The 21,104-nt window shown below is 47.8% G+C and overlaps 1 protein-coding gene across 1 annotated transcript in view; it reads left to right on the top strand.

The window, feature by feature from the left end:
* Window positions 1-21,104, top strand: part of LOC119461779 (uncharacterized) — a 382,744-nt gene that overhangs the window by 312,995 nt on the left and 48,645 nt on the right. The window contains exons 7-9 of the mRNA XM_049669559.1: window positions 5,472-5,575; window positions 16,199-16,399; window positions 20,784-20,982. Of these exons, the coding sequence (XP_049525516.1) occupies window positions 5,472-5,575; window positions 16,199-16,399; window positions 20,784-20,982 (504 nt within the window). The remainder of the gene's footprint in view (window positions 1-5,471; window positions 5,576-16,198; window positions 16,400-20,783; window positions 20,983-21,104) is intronic.

Genomic DNA, 21,104 nt, shown 5'->3' with positions numbered 1-21,104 from the left:
TCATGACATAAATGTCATGGCATGCGTGTCATGTAGGTCATGACAATGACCCAGCAAAAAAGAATAACACACAAAAACCACGAGAATGGGTTCGGACGTGGGCACTAAGCGAAGGAAACACTCAATGTATGATGGTAGAATCACAGTCATTAGCATGACTCAGCAAAAGTGACAATGGCTCAGCGAAAAAAGATTAACGCTGAAAAACCACTGGAATGGGTTCGGACGTGGGCACGAAGTGAAGGAAACACTCAATGGATGGTGGTAGAAGTCATAGTCATGGGTATGAGTCAGCAAAAACGTCAGTGACGCAGCGAAAAATGATTCACACTCAGAAACCAATGGAATAGGTTCGGGTGGGGTACTAGGTGAAGGAAACACTAAAGGATGGTGGTAGAAGTCATAGTCATGAGCATGACTAAGGCTTTCACCTTAAGGTCTCTTAGGTGTAGCTAAAGCGACTCATTAGGACTCATGACATGAATGTCAATGTCATGACATGCGTGTCATGTAGTTCATGAAAGAGCCGCCTACGTCTTGGTGCTCTCATGGTCGTTTCGTTAACTTGGTAGGCTCTGCGTGCACTGCTTCGCATAACATCGATTCCCACAGGACGTGGGAGCTGCCGTATTTTTTTGTACCCTGTTTTAAAACACAGCCTTCAGGCGTTCTGAACGCATTAGTACACGTGAATGAGCAGTCTGCCACTATGCCCGGTTAATGTTGTCACCAATTCTTATGGCTAGTCTCCCTTGATCTCTGTCGCGCATGACTCTGTGGCACTTATGAATACCATTCCTTGTGGCTCGCTTCTTTTGCAGTGAAGCTGTTAGCCTCTAGTTGGTCAGGATTTTTAGTGGCCGCGTGTTCACTCAAAAATGTGGGACGATAACGGAGACAATCCAAAGAAATGGGAAGCGCACAGTGTGCTGCTTCTCCAAGCGGCATCACATGACGTCATCAGGTGACATCTTGTACGTGATGAGGTGACGTGATCGCGTAATGTAATGTTTGACGTGATGACGTAATCACGTTATGTCTTTATGTCAAACGTGACGTCACCACTTGGTCACATGGGTTTTGGTATCATTTTGGTACCAAAACCAAAATGATACCAACCCCCCCCCCCCCCAAAACCAATTGTTTTTTTTTTTTTTTTTTGGGGGGGGGGGGCGTTTTACTCCGGCGGAGGCTGCGTATGGCGCGGTCACGGTGTAAGATATATACTCTTTAGGTGTGGACACGCGAGACCCGATCGTCCAGATAAAGTAGCAGCGGCGCGCGTCTATCGGCCCGGTGACGGCAGCGGATACCTATCGGTGTAACGACGCAACTTCAAGGCAGAAAATGTTTTATTGGTGTTTACCTACGGTTGGTAGGGTCCCTTTTCGCGACGATCCCGTGGGGGCTGCCATATTTGATCACGTAGTGACGCATCCATTGCTTGCCTCAGCTGCCTCTGTTGCCTCCGTGTTTACAATGGGTGTACATGACGCCCGGTGCGGCTCAGGAACGGAAACCTCTGTTTCGAGAGACATCGTAGACGCTGACTGAGTGGACGACACGAAGCTTAGGCCACAGCTTCAGAGGACATGTAAAAGCGCTTTCGGAGCTCATTAAGCTTTGTCCAAACGGCGCGAGCAGCGTATATGGAGTTTGTTCTAAAAGTGAGGCTAAATATGTATTCTAAGCGATGCAAACTTTCCGCTTATGAATTCAATAAGGATAAGTGTGTTTTGCTGTTCGTTCTTTATTTGGCAAATACCTTGAGGCAGTGGCTTGTCACGTTTCTGACTCAGTGAAGTTCGTCAGTTATTTTCTGGTTATTTTCTACCGAATTTCGCTCACGGGTGTGCTCAGTTGCAATAGATTTGGTCTTGCTGCATACAAGGCTTGGAACGTAGCTGTTCTGTGCTTTGTAATATATCTTGTAGCAAAGATGTGTTATCGCTAAGTAACTCGCCTCTCCTATGGACCGTCACGAAACATTCAGCTTCGACCATTCGTGTGCTGCCGGTGTAGTCGCTGTCATCTATGCTTTGGCGCATTGATTCAAGTGTGAGCCCATTCATGTATTCTTACTACGTTGACGATAGAGTGTGCGTAAGTTTGCGTGCGAGTTGGGGTAGATGTTTGTAGATAATGTGCGCGTAACTTACTATGCCTGAAAGCGGCGCTACTCCCTTTGTCATTGTTTAACGAGCGGTACTCACTCTTGTCGACATTCCGGGGTGGAAGTCTTCTTTGGAGGTTTATTTATTTATTTATTTATTTATTTATTTATTTATTTATTTATTTATTTATTTATTTATTTATTTATTTATTTATTTATTTATTTATTTATTTATTTTCAGTACACTCAAGGTATAAATACATTACAGAGGGGAGGGGCATACAAAGTAAAAGTGAACACAAAAATAATAACATAAAGATAACATAAAGATAGAAGCATTACACAGAATTATACAAAACAGTATACAGCATATACGAATCATTAGACCGAATAATTACATACTGACATGACACGTCATGTCAGTATGTCACGCCGTGTGTTAGCAGGTTGACATGACACGTCAACCTGCTAACACACGGCGCTGCCTCAAACTCCTCCACCGACTATCAGTAGTACAATATATTGCTTTTCAATTCTACACCCTCGCCATAACACACTCTCGCTCGTTACCTCACCCACCCGCCTCACCTTCTCTCCCCTTTAGAAGAACCCTACCTATATATACTGTGCCGAGGAGAGCATATGTTGCCTTGAAGAAGACAAGTCCACTTGTCGAAACGTTGGCTCCTGCCCTCACCTTGTTCTCGTGTTACTCATACTGACATAAAGCACACAAGAACGTAATGTGTGGTACTACAATAAGCTTGATAGGGCATTTTTAAAGGCAGTTGAATCAGCTATGTCCGTTATGAAGGCGGGTAAGTAATTCCAGTCCCTTGCGGTTCTGGGGACGAAAGATTGCGAGCCTGCAGTAGTTGAAAAATACGGTATCTTAACCTTATGGGGATGATCAAGCTGGTGTGAGCGAAATGGCGCTGGTACGATAAATAAGGATCGAAGAGCGGGGTTGTGGTCGTACATTTTGTGAAAAAGACAAATGCGTGACTGCTTTTAGCGGTACAACGCGTGCGGATGAGTGAATTTTTGTTTTATCCACGAGGAAAGTCGTGCATAGAGAAGGGCCGGCAATACAGCCTGTCCGTATGTAGCAACGGTCCGTGAACTTAGTCACACATATTCATTCCATTCCTTAATATGCCAGTCACTATTTTTGCAGCCAACTACTGCACACGTCTTCAATCCACCGCTTCACATTTTGCAGCACGAATGGAGCACAGTGTGTGAGCGAAAACCCATTTGCATTTCTGGCAGCTGATCGTAAAGAAACAGGGCAGACGCGCTAATGGTTTCGTATTCGTGCGCTTTCGCTGAGGCAACGTGCGGCGGGGCTCCGATAGCGCCATCTCATTTCTAGAGAACAAACTGCTCCTCGAAAAGAGCCAATAGCAACCGACGCTTCGCGGGAAATCCGAAATGATTGAGTGACGCGCGAAAGTAGGTCACCGTGGTGAGGGGACCGCGCGGAGGAGAGGGCATGCGCGCGTTCCTTGTCTACGCAAGCTCTCGCCTGCGTTCTGATTGAAGTTGTGTCGTTCCGCCGATAGGTATCCGCTGCCGTCACCAGGCCAATAGACGCGCGCCATTGCTATTTTATGTGGTCGATCGCACCTCGCAAGTAAGCCGAGAAGTGTCCCCACCTGAAGTGTGTTTATCTTACACCGTGGGCACGGGTAAGTGCGGCAGCGCGGGCCCTATCTTGAAAGCGGTCTGCGGTAAGTACATAGTCTATAGGTGCACCGAGGGCTGATAGCTTCGTGTGCGCTGTGTTCTCGCAGTTCGCGTTGAAGCGAGAGGCAGCACGAAGGACAATTCGCTCGCTGCTGTTGCCGCTCTTCCTCGCCAGCGTTCTGACAGCGAGTGCCCGCGGTCATCGAGTGAGATGCGTTCGTGATTGCCTGTGCACGCGTGACACCATGCTTGTTAAGTTAGCTAGTAAGCGATTGTTTACGAGTTTATACGGCCGATAGAACAACTATCCTTACTTCGCATAGCTATCTAATAATTTGATATCGCAATCGATGCTTCGCATTTCCGGTGAAACTGCAACTCTTCTTACTTTTTTTATCCGCGATGGAGTGATAGCTGCTCGGTGGGCCAGTATATTATCGCCCCGCGAGGAAAGCAGACAATGGAAATGAGGGGGTATGCGCATTGCTCAAATGGCGACACCCTCTCCACTTTTTTCGTCAGAGCGTCGCTGCAGCCACGGCTCGCGTATTGCGGCTCATATTGAGCGCGTTAGCACATATTATTAGCGCAGGTAGTCGGCCATTGGCCAACAGCGTTTACGGACTAAAAGCTTTGTGAATTCGGTCCATGGACTGGTTTCGCTGCCTGCTAGCAAATAAGTACACAGACCTCGGGGACTGGACGAAACAGGTACTCAGTGACACGAAGTGTATTATTTAACGATGCGGACCAGAAAATACAATCCTATTGCGAAAGTTGGACGCATATATAGTAGCGGTGATCACTAAATCTTTTTAAAATGTTGTAACAACAAACACACAACCTATAGATGCCCCCTTTACCATGCGAATTACCCCTTCTCCTCCCTAACGTGTCGCCGTATAGTAGTGGTACCTTGAAAATAAGCAAGGAAGATGTTGACAAGGCAGGGCACACTTTGTGCAGACATTCCTTCCCAGGGTCACTACGAACTATATGACACGCTGTGCGTCACCTGGCGCGAGGCATGGCGTTAGAGAAAACGACGCGGCACATAGAGTAGAACTCATCCGTGAAGTACACGGATGAGTTCGGTGAACTGTGCTGGGCTGCTCGAATAGAGAGAATCGTTAATTAGAGGAAAGGCCGAGAGGTTGGCGGGACGAACGTGTCTCTTGCCCGCTACTCCAGATTAAAGGAGAAGGCGAAAAAAGAGGAAAGTAGAGGAGGATGAAGAGTGATGATGAAATACTGCAATCAGCTAAGCATCTGCTGTTCGATGTCATACATGCGCAGTGTCCCTGAAAAGTGTACAAGAAGACAAACACTATGTAGAAACAATACACTTTATATGTAAACACGTAATATAGCACAAAGCCGTCGAAATACGTACACGTGCAAACTAACTACAAGTATTCCACGAACATGGCATATCCGCTGAAACAGGCTTGTAGGTATTCTCCCACGCGGCGACAATTTCGTCTGGGGTAGGAAAACGATTGAAAGCGTGCCTCCGCGTACTTGCGGTATCACAGCAAGCATCAAAACATTACTTATGACTGCGACGTCAAGCAGTAAACCCCAAAATATTGCCCGAGCCACGTGTGACATGTGAAGGAGAAGTGAAAAAAAATGTATATATGTGCATGTATTTTTTTTTCCTTTTCAGTGCCGAGTACAAGAACCACCATCACACCTTCTGGATTGGTGGGAATGACCTCCAGTACGAAAATTGTTTCACCTGGGCTGACGGTCAGGAATTTGAGTACACACGTAAGTTCTGATCATTCTACAATTTATATATTAATCGAAAGTGTCACGTATTCTGCGACCATTAAGCTCAGTGTAGCATGTATTCTATCATGTGTTAGCGAACTTGACTCCCGACACAATGAGTGAGTCTCCAAGCCGCTGTCTTCGTAAGACGATCTCATTGAATGTCCTCATTATCAGCGTCTGAGAGGATGCTTTGCCCATCCATTGGACAGGCGTGCGTTAGGCGTGGTCAAGCTACTTGTACCCCATAGTCGTGCCCCTTTTATATTTATGTTTTTTTTTCGCTTCACTCCGCCCCCCACCCCCCTTTTTTTTTCTGCAAAGGATGCAATTCTGCGATTATTGGGACCTCTCAAGCTTGTTTCTGTCTTGTAGAGCGAAAGAGCACTCTAGTGCTACGCAAACACATTTCACGCTGCTAACATCTCTGCACGTATGATTTAAAGACGGCGGTTCCCGATTTAAACTGAAGGGAAAACCGGTAGGAATCAAACTGTTCAGACAGGACAACCGTGGCTAACTGCGAGGGGCCAGATGTTTTCAGAGACGTGCTGAGTGCTGGCGTGTTATCATTTTTGGAGCAGAAGCACAGCAGACGGAGAAGACAAGACGAGGTCCGTGTTGGATGGCGGATAGTAAAGAGGCAAGCAGCATTCGGGGACAACACTGGCATTTTCACCCATTCAGCCGGCGCGACGCGAGCGTTCAGGCAGCATGTCTGTGCTGGGAATAGTGTGTGTGAGGGGCGGGTGGCGGGAGGAGGAAGGGCGCTTGCAGCGGAAACAAAGCCGGAGATCTGTGTGCCGCACGTGTAGTCCAGCAAGAGCACCGGGCGGAGATTACTTTCACGCGTCGCTCGCAGCGTGCCGCTGCCCAAGCCTGTAACACGAGAAAGCACTTGCACCCTACGCGACTCGCTATCCTTCGCTAAGTTCTCGTTTTCTTTCTTTTTTTTCTTCTTTTTCTTTTGCGTTCAGTTCCGAAGGCAGCCGCCGCCTTCTTAACTCTGATAAACGAGGCAAATCGGCTGATCCTTGGAAGCCAGGAATCTGCTTCCCTCCTCCGTGCCTGCACCTTCCCTCTTCCATAGGCGCAACATGAACAATAACGTCCCCGCGAAGGCAGCGGGCTCGGCCCGTCCACGCGGATCCTCGCGAACTTCACTGCGCGCTCCAAGTTCCGGCGCGGCGCGCGGGTGAGCTTGGCAGCTCGGTCGGCGCCATTGCTGCGCCCCCGTCTCTTCTTCTCATCGCGCCCGGGGGCCGGATGTGGGTTCCTTCTCGCTACCGTCTGAGAAACGGCGCCCTCCTAGCATATAGTATATATGCGAGCGCCGTCGTTAACTCGTGGCGGGTGCGCCCTGAAGAGGATCAGCGGCCAGAGATACCCGGGATCAGCAAGGCCGACTGTTGGAGCAGGTCTCGCGAAACCGGACGATTCTCCTGCATGCGTCGCGCTCGCCGTGCGGGTGCTCTGCGAGTTGATTTACGGCCTCCGAGGCGCGCGCGCGCGCTCCCGCAGCGGCGAAATGCAGCGAAAGATCAACCGGTGTGCCGCCCCGAGTTCTCAGCAAGGCCATCTCCGAAAGCGCGAATACGCCTGCTCGCCTTCGCCTGTAATATGCGGGCAATTTTTTATTCAGCACTGATGGATGGATGGATGTAAAACTTTAATGAAAGTCCTGAGGTACTGATAAATCTTTTCTCTCATTTTTTTTTTTTTTTTTGTCTTCTCTGGCGTGCGAAATAGCCCCGCTGTTTACCAGCATGTACGGTCGCACCCGATATCCCGCATTGTTCCTATGGTATGAAGGACCTTTGATTGACGTGTGTAGAAAGTGGGGAAAATAGAATTTCTATGACGCGGTCACTCGTGATTTGTATTTTTATGTTCCGTGAAATGCCCTTTTGAGTAAAAGAAATTAGGAGCAGCTTCACACTAGTGGTGCGAAGACTGGACGAACAGCGACGCCACCTAGCTTTATCTCGGTTCGGCCAAGTTTTTGCGAGGTTATGCTTCGAGACTCGGCCACGTTTTGCGCAAGATCACCCCGGAATCATCGACAGCCCAAAGAGCAACGAACACTCGGTCATTAAAGTATCTGGACGCTCAAACGCTTTTGCTGGGTTTCGCGGGCTCGTAACTCCGGATCTTCTGCGAATCACCGACGTTTCACCGCCGCTTCGGTGGCGCGATACTCGGGATCGGACCGATGTGTTCTCACTCGCTCTCGAGTAGCGGCGCGGTGGCTTTCGCGCCGCGCTTCCTTTGCTTCGGGAGTGATGCTCTTCTTCGGCTGCCCCATCTTCGCGGCGATGTGCTCGGCGCGGAGACGGCGGGACTTTGGTGTCGCTGCGGCGGCGACGCGGAGCTATATATCCCGTGGGTCGGTGTAGTGACGTCACAACTTAGCTCCGTGTCTGCGCAGCCGCGGCAACCGCTCCGCACGGCGCAGTGACGTCATGGCTCGGCTATGACAGGCCATGACTAAAGCCCCTATATTTATAAATATAGGGACTTTAGCCATGACGGGCATTGACGATGTCGTCAGCTAGCGACTTGCGGTTCGAGGGCTATTGGCGCTTCTGTTGCTTCGTTCAGCCTTGTCAGCAGTTTCCAGAGTGCGATTTCCTGCTGTTCGCGAAGAAAACACGCTTCAGCAACATGGTTATGGTTGGCTGCTCGGCATTAGGGTGCGCGAACTCTTCCGTGAAAGGAAAAAAAATATTTCGTTTTCCATGGAATGAAGCGCACAAACGTAAATGGGCAGCTGCCGTCAAACGAGCGACCGTGAACGGCGAGCTGTGGGTACCGAACGTCGGAGCCAGAATATGTGAAGATCATTTCGTCACAGGCAAGTGTTTTGGCGAATAACTTCGTCTACTAACGTTCTAGTACAAATACCCCCTTTTTAGCAATCAGTTAAATACACAAAGGCGCACCCAGCAAGGATCCTCAGCACATTGATTATGTGCCGTCTTCATTTCGGTACAACGAAAAGGCAACTGAGGCTGCACGAAAGAGGGAGTAGAGATAACGTCAAAATAATTCGTGTACTTTTCCGATACTTAAATCAGTGCTTTCTCTCTGCAGTGATACACGACATGCGTCTCTTGGGAAAAAACGAGAGACTGCGAAGGCACAGTAGCCGACGACATGGCGTGCTCTGGGCACCGCGCTGCAGTCAAAACAGCGGACGAAGCAATCGACTGCACCGTTTGTTATGGGAAGCGTTACAAACAGCCACTTATTAGGTTGACTTACCACTTATTAAAAACTACTTCTTAAGTTAACGAACGTTTGCTTGCGCTCGACAAACGTTTGCGCTTGATAAACGTTATATGACTATTAGACGCGACACAAACACGTTAGGGCATGAAATGCCTGCCACCTAAAAATACACGAGTCTAAGGGCGCCAACATAAGTACAAAGGAACGATAGCTCACACCTACGTTTTGGAACTGCCCAGCGGTGCTTGCATCGTGGTTTTTCACCAAAGTTCCGCAGTATATAAAAGCCAAAGCGCATGAAGCATGCATGGGCATGAAGTGATGGCGGCATAGACGGCAGTCGTGGTCTCGAACCGGAAGTTGTAGCAGAATACGCGCACCCCACAATCCCTTGCGACAGCCGAGATTTTGCTACCCACCTAATAGGTAGATAGCAAGTATGCCGCATGCCGGAGCATGCGGCATTCGGGGCACACGGGACGTGTATCCGAACGAGCGACCGGCGCGTAAGCTCCGCCCAGATCCTGCGCCCCAGCTCGTACGCTCCGACGACTATATCCTCGTCGAGAAATACAAGATAAACAACTTTGCGCAATGCGGCTTCGCTTTACGCCAACACTGTCACTAAAATTGTGTCTTTGCGAGTGACAAAACACTTCGCAACAGTGTGTTGTCCACTGACGGCTCCACTGACAGCCAGCGATAGGGCCGGTAAGCCTAGCTCGGCGGACGCCACGGCCGACGGCTCTTGCGATCCAGCCCGAGCTCGTCGAAGTGCGCTCATTTTTGCCAACACGATGAACACTGTACACTTAGGTGACCCATAATTCAATACAATTGGATTACTCGACGCCGTCAATGCGAAGGGCAAGCGTGGAAGCTAAGCGAGCAGCCTCGCTCATACGGTCGGTGTATGCTGTGTACCTGCGAAATGCTGTCGCATCGCGGCTCCCGGCCGATCTCGCCAGTAGCTGAGTGCTAATACTAGGCGCTGCTTTGCAAAACAGGCACACGTTCGAGATGATTTTACCGAACTGGTAACTATTTAGTGTCAGAAACAAATTGTAGCAATACTGTTGCAGCCGGCAAGAAAAAAAAAAAAGCGGCGAGAAACCGGCCTGCCGGCGCCGCCTCTTTGGAGGGAACGTCAGAGAACGTCACATGCCAGGCGTGCTATATATCATTGGCTGCGGCCAAACGACGGTGCGGTTGTCGGACGGTGAAAATCTGCCCAGCTTCGGCACGGCAAAACGCCTCGGTTCCGGCTGCCGTTCCAGCACGTTGGACGCCGGATCGGTCGCCGAATCGTACCGTGTGTCTCCCGCTAAAGGCCGTTTCAGATGGCGCGATTTTCACACAGCGACACAGCGAATTCCGTCGCTCAGCGACCGCCGCGACGTCGCGGGCTCTCCGCGACGGTATTCCAACATGTTGGAATTTCCGTCGCTGAGTCGCAGCGATCGGCGCGATGTGGGCGGAGCAACGTGACGTAACAGCAAGCGCCGTCGAAATAGGCGCTTTCCTGTTTTACCGCGTGTTGGAAGCTCAGCGGAGCAATGTCGCGCACCAGTTTCACCGCCTGTGGCTCAGGAGCTTCATGAACAATTTTTGTTTTCTCTAGCTCACACAATTCGTTTAAAATGAGAAGCTGCACGCTATCCAGGTCAGGAGCAGACGCCGCCTTCAACAAACGGCAAGTACCCACTTGATCGTCACCGTCGTGAACCTCTTTTCGCTACAAATTGTGCCAGGTGCTTACACACTCAATGGTCGCTTCTTCTGCAGAAGTATATACTCCTCCAGGAGAAGAGTTGTGGCTTCGATATATTACCGCAACAACGGGGTAATAAACGAAACCACCCCACCGACGCCGCACTAGCCGCACGCTCATACTTGCTGTGTTGTGCAGCGTTTCACTCGCCGCGGTTGCAGACTAAGCGATCGTAAAGACTCAACGCATTTAAACATTAAAAAATAGTGTACTAATTCTATTTTCAAATAATAAGAAGAACATTTTACTATGTGACTAGTTTCCACGTTGTTTTTATTTAGCGATGCAGGCTTGGATGCTTCGTGAGCAGCGGGCGACCTTCGGCGTCGCTGCAACGGAAATCGCGCTGTCACAGACGCATGTGAAAGCTCTCAGCGAAAATCGCTCTGCGACGTGCGCGGCAGAATGATTTTTTTTCGCCACAATCGCGCCATGTGAAACAGCCTTAAGGCGAAGCGATGCGGCGCGGGCGATGACGTCACGGGTCACGCAGCTGTGGCGAGGCTCGACGCGGTCGGCGCAGCTGGGGCGAAGCGTTGCTAGGCGACGCATGGTGACGTCATTGCCAGGCGGAGGTTTTTCGGCGTAAACTTGACGGACCATCCTCGAGCTTAACAGCTTCGCTAGTTCACAGGGTTGTCTCTCATTGCGCTTGGACCCTTTCTGCACTACCTCCATGATCGGCCCACAGTTTTTGTTCGCACTACGTGGCTTAACCAAAAGCTTAAACAGCTCCGCTGTTAATATCTGCTCAAGCGGTTCTGTGGAATATTTGATGTTTCATTTTGGTCGATGCTTTCTTTGGATAATGTCGCGTCAAGCAATGCTCACCACATTTTGTGAATGTACATAGCGCAAGCGCTGCATTATTTTAAATACTCTTAGTATATACGTATGCAAAAAAAATGCACTATGTCACTCTCAATTAATAAAATTCTGGGGTCTTACGTGCCAAACCAAGGATATGATTATTATGCACGACGGACGAATTAATTTTGACCATTTGGGGTTCTTTAACGTGCACCCAATGCACGGTAAACATCATTTTGCATTCTGCCCCCCATCGCAATGCGACCTCCGTGGCCGGTATCGAACCCGCGACCTCAGTCGCGCAACGCCAACCGCGGCGGCCAATGAGACGCTCTCAGCATGCGCGCTGAGTTCTTTTTGCGGAGACAAGAACGACTCCTTTAACTGGCATGTAGTATAACAGCACCTGTAGACACGATGTGCATTGCGTGAGCTGTGGCTGGTCCCGGCGTTCACATGCAGACAAGTGGGCAAATATGTCACGGGCGCTGGTACGGATTTGTGCTTCAGCACCACTAAATTTAATTGCCGTATACTGTTGTGCACTGGCTTAAAAAATAATTGCCAAGTATAAAAGCACCAACAAATCTTTCAGCAAAGAACGTTTTCGTGCGGCTTTTAAGCAAGCACTAGAAAATTCCGTGCGAGAATACACGTGACACACTCTACATTTGTTGATGTCGTCGTATACTTTCTTCTCCTTTTTTTTCTTTAATCCTAAGTATCAGTCTCTCACTTCTATTATATTTCAAACCTTCGTTTCTTTATCCCTCTCTTTACTCGCGCGCCACGGATACTGCAGGGCGTGTCGCGACAAGTGCGTCCTCGTGTCCCGAACAGTGTGCATGGCCGCGGGGGCCGGCAATACTTGTTTGTTCGCCACATAAAGCGCGCTCCTCTGAGCTTCCATTCGCGTTCGCTCTGAGTGTTTTGTTTTCGTTTACTCTTTCCTAGTTCAAACGCGGCGCGCACAGCATTGAAGCCACCCGTGCGAACAGCGTGCATCGCGCTGTGGCCGCAATAATTGTGGAATGTTGTGCGTGCAGCCCAGGAACGCAGAGAGAATTTTGATGCTCTGTCGTCGCTTTGGACACATAGTGGCTTTTTTTCTTCTTCTTTTTTTTAGTTTCTCGTCGCTGATGTTGCCTCTCTTTCGCTGTCTCTGCTCCTTTCATATATATATATATATATATATATATATATATATATATATATTTCGGGACGTGCCCCTATTTTTAACAGCGCCTTGTGCAGTGGTTCGGCAGGAAAGCGACTTTCTCCGCGAATTTCGCGGCCTATCGGGCACTCAGAAAGAGAAGAAGCAACGATAAAAGAGAGGGAGGAGACGATTCAATGTCTGCGCGCCACCGAAGAATGCACCCACGCGAAAGTATTAAACGGGAGCGCACATTGACATAAATAATTCAGTGCTTCGAATCGTCGTCCGACATCGGAGGAGGGCAGGAATAGCAGTGGCTTTAAAAAGAAAACGATGGGCCTAGCACAACCGCCGCGGAGCGCTAGCAAAGGAGAAGCGGGCTAGCAAAAGCAGACGGTTCGCCGACGATCGCGTGGCAGAGGCAAAACTAAAACAGATTTCCTGGTAATTGCGTTTTTCGGCTTAGCGTGGCGCATTCTTTTCATTCGGCTGTGGTTTATCTCAAGCAGCATTTCTTTTGGGGAAGGAAGAAAGGTGGAAAGGAGGGGGGTGAAGGGCCGTTGGCGGTTCCGGGGCGGTAGGCCTTTTTACTTGATCGTATAGAAGAGCCGTGCAAGAAAAACAAAAACAGAAAAGGAAGCAAGGATTATGCAGTGGCAAACATGCGTTTTATTCGGTTGGCGTAAGCAGTGTAAAATTCGCATATATACTAAACTGAAGACGTGTGCTGTAAGGTGAAAGGGAGAGACGGCGTCTTCTTTCTTTCTTTCTTTCTTTCTTTCTTTCTTTCTTGTATGCTTCTGGGCTTCGCTACGCTGATCTGCAATAAATGCTTTAAAGACAGGCGCTTGTTCTCAAAGGCAGCTTTTACCAAGCACAGATTCGGGCTACATCCTTATTAGTTCAACGTTTCCGCTGGTGCCTTGTCGGCAGTTATGGCTCGTAAGCAGCATTTGCTGTATAGCACGCAAACAAGTTTCGCTTCGTAAGGGCTGTCTGTGATATACAAGGAGTGAAGCTTGAAGACCATAACGTGATAAGCGTATATAAAGGCTTCATTTTGGAACTGTGTTTACACTACATGCTTAGCATAAAATCAAAACAGTGGCTTAATCTCCGAATATTCTTGCGCCTTTCTTTTTTTGTCATTCCGTCGGGAAAGATACATACGTTTCTGTTTGGTTAGCTGTGTAAGCGTTAAGCCTCGTTCTGTGGAGCATGGGAAATAAAGAAAGACAACAAGCTGGCTGTTGACGCTTTGAAGAAAACTTGGCTAACTTTCCGTAAACGTTTACGCACTCTCGCCATCTAGAAAAACTTGTACGACCTTTAGAAACGTAATTAGCCTTTGGTTGTCTTCTCGAGTTCATTAGGGCTTGGAAAAACCCGGTTGTGCTGTTGTGGAAGATCTTTCATCACTTGCAATGGGGTCCGAGTTAAGCTAATTAAAAATAAGCGAACTTAAAATGTTTTCCTGCCTTTTCGCAGTGTATACATTGATTAAGAAAAATGCTGCATTCTCTTGTTTTTTTTTGCATACATTTTTTATGCATGCTTGGTACAAAGGAGGCTAGTCATTCACTGCAGCGTTAGCTTACACGAGCCGGGGATGACCGGGTCTCTCATAATTGCCCTCCCGGGATGCCGTTACCGGCGGTAACACGGAGCCACATTGAAGGCGCTCATGTGCAAGAGCAGCGCGCGGAACGAAGCCACGTGCCTGTCCCGGTTTGGGCGAGAACGACAATGTTTCGTGGGAGGAATGTGCACGCAGTAATTTCGCTTTGTGGAAAAAAAGGCCCTTCGCTTCTGCGTCTACTTTGCGAAATAAGAGCCAGTATAACAGCACGAGTTTCCTTTCTTTTTCATGCCCTTATTTATTTATTTGCAGTGTTGCAGCAACGACCTGCTTCGAACAGTCATTTGGCTGTGTAAAGAAATGCTAGCACTATGACTTTCTCGCGTAACTTTTCGCCCGACTCTCTTGAAAACATGGCTCGGGTGGAGAAACTGACGGCAGTAGTTTGCAAGACTATATAGGTCCGCCGGTAGCTGGCGAAACGTACTCCCTTACTAGCCGCTCGATGCACTTTGCGTGTATTCGCGGGCTTCTTTCACGCTCGAAAAAACGCTTTTATGTAGCACGTACTGAGCAACCGAAAGCTGTATCGGGAGTTTTTCGTGTTGCTCTACAATTTTCTTATTGACAATTTTCATGTAATTATAGTCTGAGTATCTCCAAGCGACGGCAAACAACATTACCTTGATTCTGTCCAGTTACGTGCCATTTGAATATTGTTAATGTTTGGCTCAAGTTACGTGGGACACCCTATATACTTGACTCCAGCTACGTGTTAGGCGCTTACGCCCGTGACGAATACCAAATTAATGTGAACGCAAAACTCCTCATGCGAGCACTGACACGTGTAAGAAAAGCAGCAAAAAAAAATGACGGCGCATGTATCTATGGGAGATGATTGCATGGCGACGTTAATGCGATTAGCAATCTCTCTTATGGTGGATGTGTAATTGATATGACATATTGTATATGTTAAGTTGATTTTGCAGAGTGGCACATGCCAAGTGGCACGTACCTACTGGCACACACACCGTGCTAGGAAGTGTGCTAGGAAATGAGCTCTTCGCCCACAGGCAACGAGAACTCGCACGCGTTCTAGTTACAAGTGACCCAAGTTGGCGTAAAAGAGGTTCATTGAACAGCGGCACACACTCGGTGGCACACAGCCAGTCACCCAAGTTGGCGTGAAAGGAAAACGGTAAGAGCCGAACATAAATACGTAGATGTCTAAAAGTGCGCCGTAGCAATGCCAATCGCATTAAAAGCAACATTGTGCCACGCCTTTCTTGTTGACAAAAAGCATGTTGAGAAATATGTTGTCAAAAACATCCAGGTCCTATAGCGTTCACAGATGACGAAGTCATGACGAGGTAAACTGGGGTTTGCAGGATGTGCGGCTGGAGTTTCGAATAAGTTTCCTGTATTATTTTCCCGCCATGTGTGTTCGAATTAAGCTTCTTCGTTTGAGTTTCTGGACGCTATACGCAGTGGTACGTATTCAATACACCGTCGTCGTCGGTTTTGTTGTTGTTGTTGTTGCAATAAATTAAGAACATTGGAAATGTAGGCCTTTTTAGAGCCGGCTATTTTAAAATCCTCAAATGCACTTTTCAGAAAAAACAACAACAAGATAAAGCAAGATCAAAATAATGACAAACACTACACACACTAACACACTAGCGCAAGTACCAAAAACGCATGTATTATCACCACGGTTCGGTTAGTACGGGAGGTGAGATCTAGTACTTGGAACAGTCAATCCGTCGTTGTGAGTGGTCGTGGTGGTCTATAGAGGGAAGCCCTCATGATAAGCGCTGTAGTCACTCAAGCGACAGTTGCCAATCATTGTTCACAAACAGATGCGATTCTGCTGTCGGCCTTGGGCTCCTGCTTCACTGTTTCCGGGAGGTTTACTTTGACTATCTTGATTACTGAAGGCACGTGTGTTCGATGAGCTGCACATTGCACTGCGGATATAGGCATTGCAGGTCTAACCTCGCAAGGGAGAGCGAGGTGAGGACTTGTGGTGTGCGCGTGCTCAAGTGGCTGAACACCACGTGATCCTCGCAGATTGGTTCCCTGGCTGGAGCAGCCATGGCGGATATGGCGCCCAGCCCAGCGACGACGGCCTGGCGCAGCAAGACTGCGTCGAGGTGCGCGACGTGTTCCTGTTCCCCAGCAAGGGCCAGGGGCACACGGCCACCTTCTTCTGGAACGACCGGCACTGCGCCGTCGCCAACCCGTTCGTCTGCCAGCGGCTGCGCCAAGGGGGTAAGGGGAAACACATTCCACCGGACTAAGAGGCACAAGGCGGAACACCGCACGTGGAGGAACCAAACCAAATTTTTTAAAAGCTTTGTGTGGTAGGCCACTGGGGCCGTGTTCACAAAGCTTTTGATTATTAAGAACCGTTTATCATTGATCGTGCATCTTTACCAACAATATGCTGGCTATCACGATTGGCCAGTGCCTGCTTTGCGAATCCTCTCGCGTACGAAGAGCATTTTGATTAAGGGTCCGGTTTCTGATGAGAGGCTGCAAAGCGTGTAGTAAACGCCAAGCCCAAAAATGAAAATAGGGATTGGAGCAGTTTCTCAACTGAGAATTTTACTGAACACTAATTAATGATTTCGGAGCTCCAGACGTAACGGATGATATCGTTTTCGTGATATCGTTCAATACAGTTTTTTTAATGTTTCTATTAAGTCTACATGGTGTTGTTTAAGGTTATGCTACGCTAACATTTCATAATAATGAAAGCGCCCTCGACTCCAACAACCTTTTCATTCGTATACAAGCGCTTGCGACAGCGCTTACGAGGGCCGCCACCTCCCCACGGGTTTAGAGGCTCCCACGCGATCTCTAACAGATCAGTTGAGTAGGACACAGCCATGCCCCAGCGCGTAAGAAAAATGAGAAGAGGTGCAGAGACAAAAGGATGACATAAAAGGTAGCGCTCTCTACATTTTCTGTCCTCCTCTTGTCTCTGCGCGTCTTTCCATTTTTTTCTTACGCGCTGTAGCATGTCCTTGTCTAAATTCCAGCTAGCCCAACTCTCTGCCTTAAATCACTTGAGTACTCGAGTTACACCTGAGGAACTCCGAGAAACTCCTTAACAACGCAAAGAGGCTCTTCCAAACCTTAAGAAGCATAGAGCTTGTATGCAGCAGCACATGGTGATGATGATGACGATCTCTATTGGCATCCCTTTCAAAACGAAGCGACGACAAATGGTCACCTAGCCGGCTTGAGCTGATCAGATATAATTTACATACATATTATATACAGTGTAGCATTTTGCCTATCTCCTTTGATCTTTCCTCTCTTCAATAAAACCTCTTTCTGTATATTGTACAATTACCTATGCCTGTAACGATTCCAGTTCTTTTAATTTGTTCCCTGCCTTTCTTTTTTTCCCACCAATACTCTAACCAACTCTTGCTTATCTCGACTGCTGAACAGTTAATGCTTCCATCCGCTTTGCCAATTCCAGCGCTTCTAGAAGGTGGACGTTCCTTACGGATCTTGCTGCGTGAATATCCTGGCATTCCGTTACGCTGTGCTGAGTCGGTTCCGAACCTTTACTGCAGCAGACACATGTCTCATCATCTCGCGAATATTTGCTCCGATATGTTTTTGTCTTCGGGCTGCCAGCTCGGGCCTGCCCTTTCTAGCAAGGCATTGTCCTTTCTGTTATTGTACTGATTTTTCTCCTGATTTCCTTCTTGCTGTATTTCTAAGTCTCCATACTCTTCTTGTTTCCATCCATTGTATCCAATTCATCATCTCTCACTTTATTTTTGATGACTCCGGGTTGTCTATTTACACTTTCAGTTACCCTGTACTCGGTTGCCAAATTTATTGACTTCTTCCTCTATTCCGTGTCCACGCTTTTGAGGGACAAATGTTTGGGCACTTTAGCCGCTCATGTCTTTTCATCCATTTGTTCCTGAGTCTGTCTTCAAAAATAATTTTACTCTGCGCTTCTACGACCTCAAAAGAGCCCCCAACCCATGTCACTCTGCACTGCCTCAATTGTGTTTTTAAATTGGGCTTCCAATGGCTATCGGCCCACCGACCTTTGCTAAACTTCCAACCCTGACAAGATCTCCGATTTGAAGCACAGAATGGCATTTGCAAAAGTTAGCGTTGGCCCCACTACTCCTTCCAAATTCCTCGCACCACCTTATATTTATTGTAGCCCCAAATTACTTTATGTTTTATTGTTGCTGCATTCCACTTCCCCTATGCGCTATCGCATTAAGGGAAGATTAATTTGTTCCCTCCAAATGTTCACAAAATATATTAAGAGAACCATTAAAGCAAGCGCAGTGAGATTTGGAAACGATGCTGCTCAAGCCGCAACGATCTGTGGATGAAGTTAGAAGCATGTGGGCATTAGGCACGTTGTAATGTAATGTAATGTGTGAATGTATGTTCTACAGAGCGTCGTTTCAGAAGCATTGAGCGTATTAAAATGAATCTTGTTAGGAATAAGGTGTTTTATGAGAGGAGCATGCTGGCGAAATTTTTAAGGTTTGAGGTCCTTTGAGAGCGCTGTAGAAAATTATCAAACATGTGCTAATTCTGGTTCACATCGATGCTTGTCGTCGTGCTGAGAGCGTCTGCCAATTTGCAAACTGTCTGGCGCAACAAGATGAAATTCTGCAGAAATAATGTTTCGGTTAGGAGAGATATAGTGGAGAAATTTCAAAGTTGTAGGTGTATTGGGGGTGTCGCATAGAAAATTTGCAAGCGAGGCTGGAGTTTTGAAAACGTTCCTTCAAGTAGTCGATTAATTGTCAGATTTGTTGCTGCAAGCAAACGGCTCTCTTGAAACTACGCATACGCACGTGGGAGACAATCAACGCTTTTAATTAACTGTTTAAAGTGTCATCAGACAAAGCTGGCCTAGTTGGCGAATGCATACCTAGTAATAACAGCGCTAAAGAAGACGATGACGAAGAAATGTAGGCAGCGCTCGTTGTATGTACCTACCTTCCTTCTCCCTCACCTATTTCAGCGCTGTTTTTGTCAAGTATGTCTAAAGTGTCTTTATCAGTTCAGAAGTAATCATATTAGAGCGGTAATTGCGAGCAGTCGTGCCGCTCAACACAGACTGCGCCGGCGCGACAGACAGGGGTGGTGAGGAAGATGTGCGAGTGCTGCGAAAAGGTTTCACAGGAACCAGAAACGCTTCCTTACTAAAAAAATTAATAAAAAAATGAAGAAATGCTCACGCGCAGGATGCCACGGCTTATTTGTCTTGAAATCTGCTTCGCTGGAGTTTCCGCCACGATTCTACAAGGTCGCACAAAGTCCGCCGTTTTCTTTTCTTTTGCTTTTGCTTTTACATTTACTTTTTTACTTTTACTTTTACTTTTTTTTTGCTTTTACTTTTGCTTTTACTAAGTCGCGCCGTGTCTGGACCAAAGCGTAACACATGAATGAACATGATTAGCCCATTGCCTAACTCAAAACTGTGGTTCGCACTAAAAAGGAAGTGTAATAATCGCGCCGTCAGCTGAAGAAAGGAAACCTTGTGACTAGCAGAGATGTGTAAGGGCAACTCCGGAGTTGGAAGGTTTCCGGAATCATTCCACATTTTCAAACACCCGGAATGGAATGAGAATGGAAAGAGAGCCCGAAATTCTGGAATGCACTTGGAATGGAATCAGCACAAAGTACTGGAGCACTAAATGATCATTTTAAACGAGACTACAAACTGGTATATATTTGCCAATTACCCTCAACTATACTTGTCCAATTTCTTACATTTCTCAGTTTTTACTGAGTACAGGCTCTTTCAGTGTCTACCTGACAGGTGACTGCCTCTGCCACAGTAATTACAAAGCAAACGGCATTCTACACATTCTTCACTTCTGAAGATCCGAAAACTTTTCCACGTTGAAAGGTTTAAGCGCATTTAAAAACAGCACTTTTTAGTTGCCAAAAATGATTGAATTTAGCAAGAGCATGCATGGTTTATGACACAAAGATGGAGGCCAGAAACGATCTCGCAAACACTTGCACCGTGCATGCACTATGCACGGACTAGCGCTAGTCCATCGCGATTTGAAATACGCGCCATGTTTTGTTCGCACGCTGTCTAGCATCCAGGAGGCGTGATAGCAGGCGATCACAGAGGTGTGCTTGAAAAAAAAGTGACGCCACTTAAAATATGTCAGTAAATCAGAGACGAAAAGGATCGTCCTGCAAAACATAATGACTTTCGCGTTTCAGATGGACAGAGAAATAGCATGCGCATGAAAACATAGTAAACGTTATTTGTAATGTGTGGAAGATTCAAAAAGATATTTTTTGTTACGACGAGCGCAAGCGCGTACCGTAAACAGTTATAGAGAAGACGTTTCATTTGCTGGAATTGGAGGAGTAGAATGAATCAGCTTTGCGACTCCAGTAGTGGGCATGGTCCCACTCTCATCAGTCCGAGGCATTATTTACAGGAGTGGAATTAACGGGAATTTCCACTCTCCTGATTAGTGTGGGAATGGAATAGAAGGCAATTCTGGCCACTAGACGTTAAAGTTCTTGACTGGCGATAATCCACCCGCGCCGTTTACCAGCTCCGCTTCTCTTGATATTTTCACCACGTAGCGTTCTCACCGTGTCGCCTTTACGGCTTTCTTCTCAGCCACATTGGAGGTCGGGCGCACCGTGGAGTGCAACCGTACGCTTGTGCTCAGCCCCGAGCACAGCCGCGGCGTGGTGTCAAGCCCCAACTTTCCCGGCGCCTACTCCAATAGCCAACGCTGCTCCGTCGAAATCCAGGCTCCAGCAGGGTTCCGCGTGGAACTGCGCTTCAACGAATTCCTGCTCGAGGACCATCCAGGGTGCGCCCACTTTCTCAACCGCCTATCTGTAGACTGCAGGGCACGCCTGACCGCGTCTGCCGAATTTTACTGCCTTGAAGGGACGGTTAATTAAGGCTCGTTATACAGGGTGTCCTACTTAA

This window comes from Dermacentor silvarum, chromosome 1, assembly GCF_013339745.2.
Source record: "Dermacentor silvarum isolate Dsil-2018 chromosome 1, BIME_Dsil_1.4, whole genome shotgun sequence".
NCBI lineage: Eukaryota > Metazoa > Arthropoda > Arachnida > Ixodida > Ixodidae > Dermacentor > Dermacentor silvarum.
The sequence above is the reverse complement of the archived record's forward strand: the minus strand, read 5'-3'. Positions and strand labels throughout refer to the sequence as shown.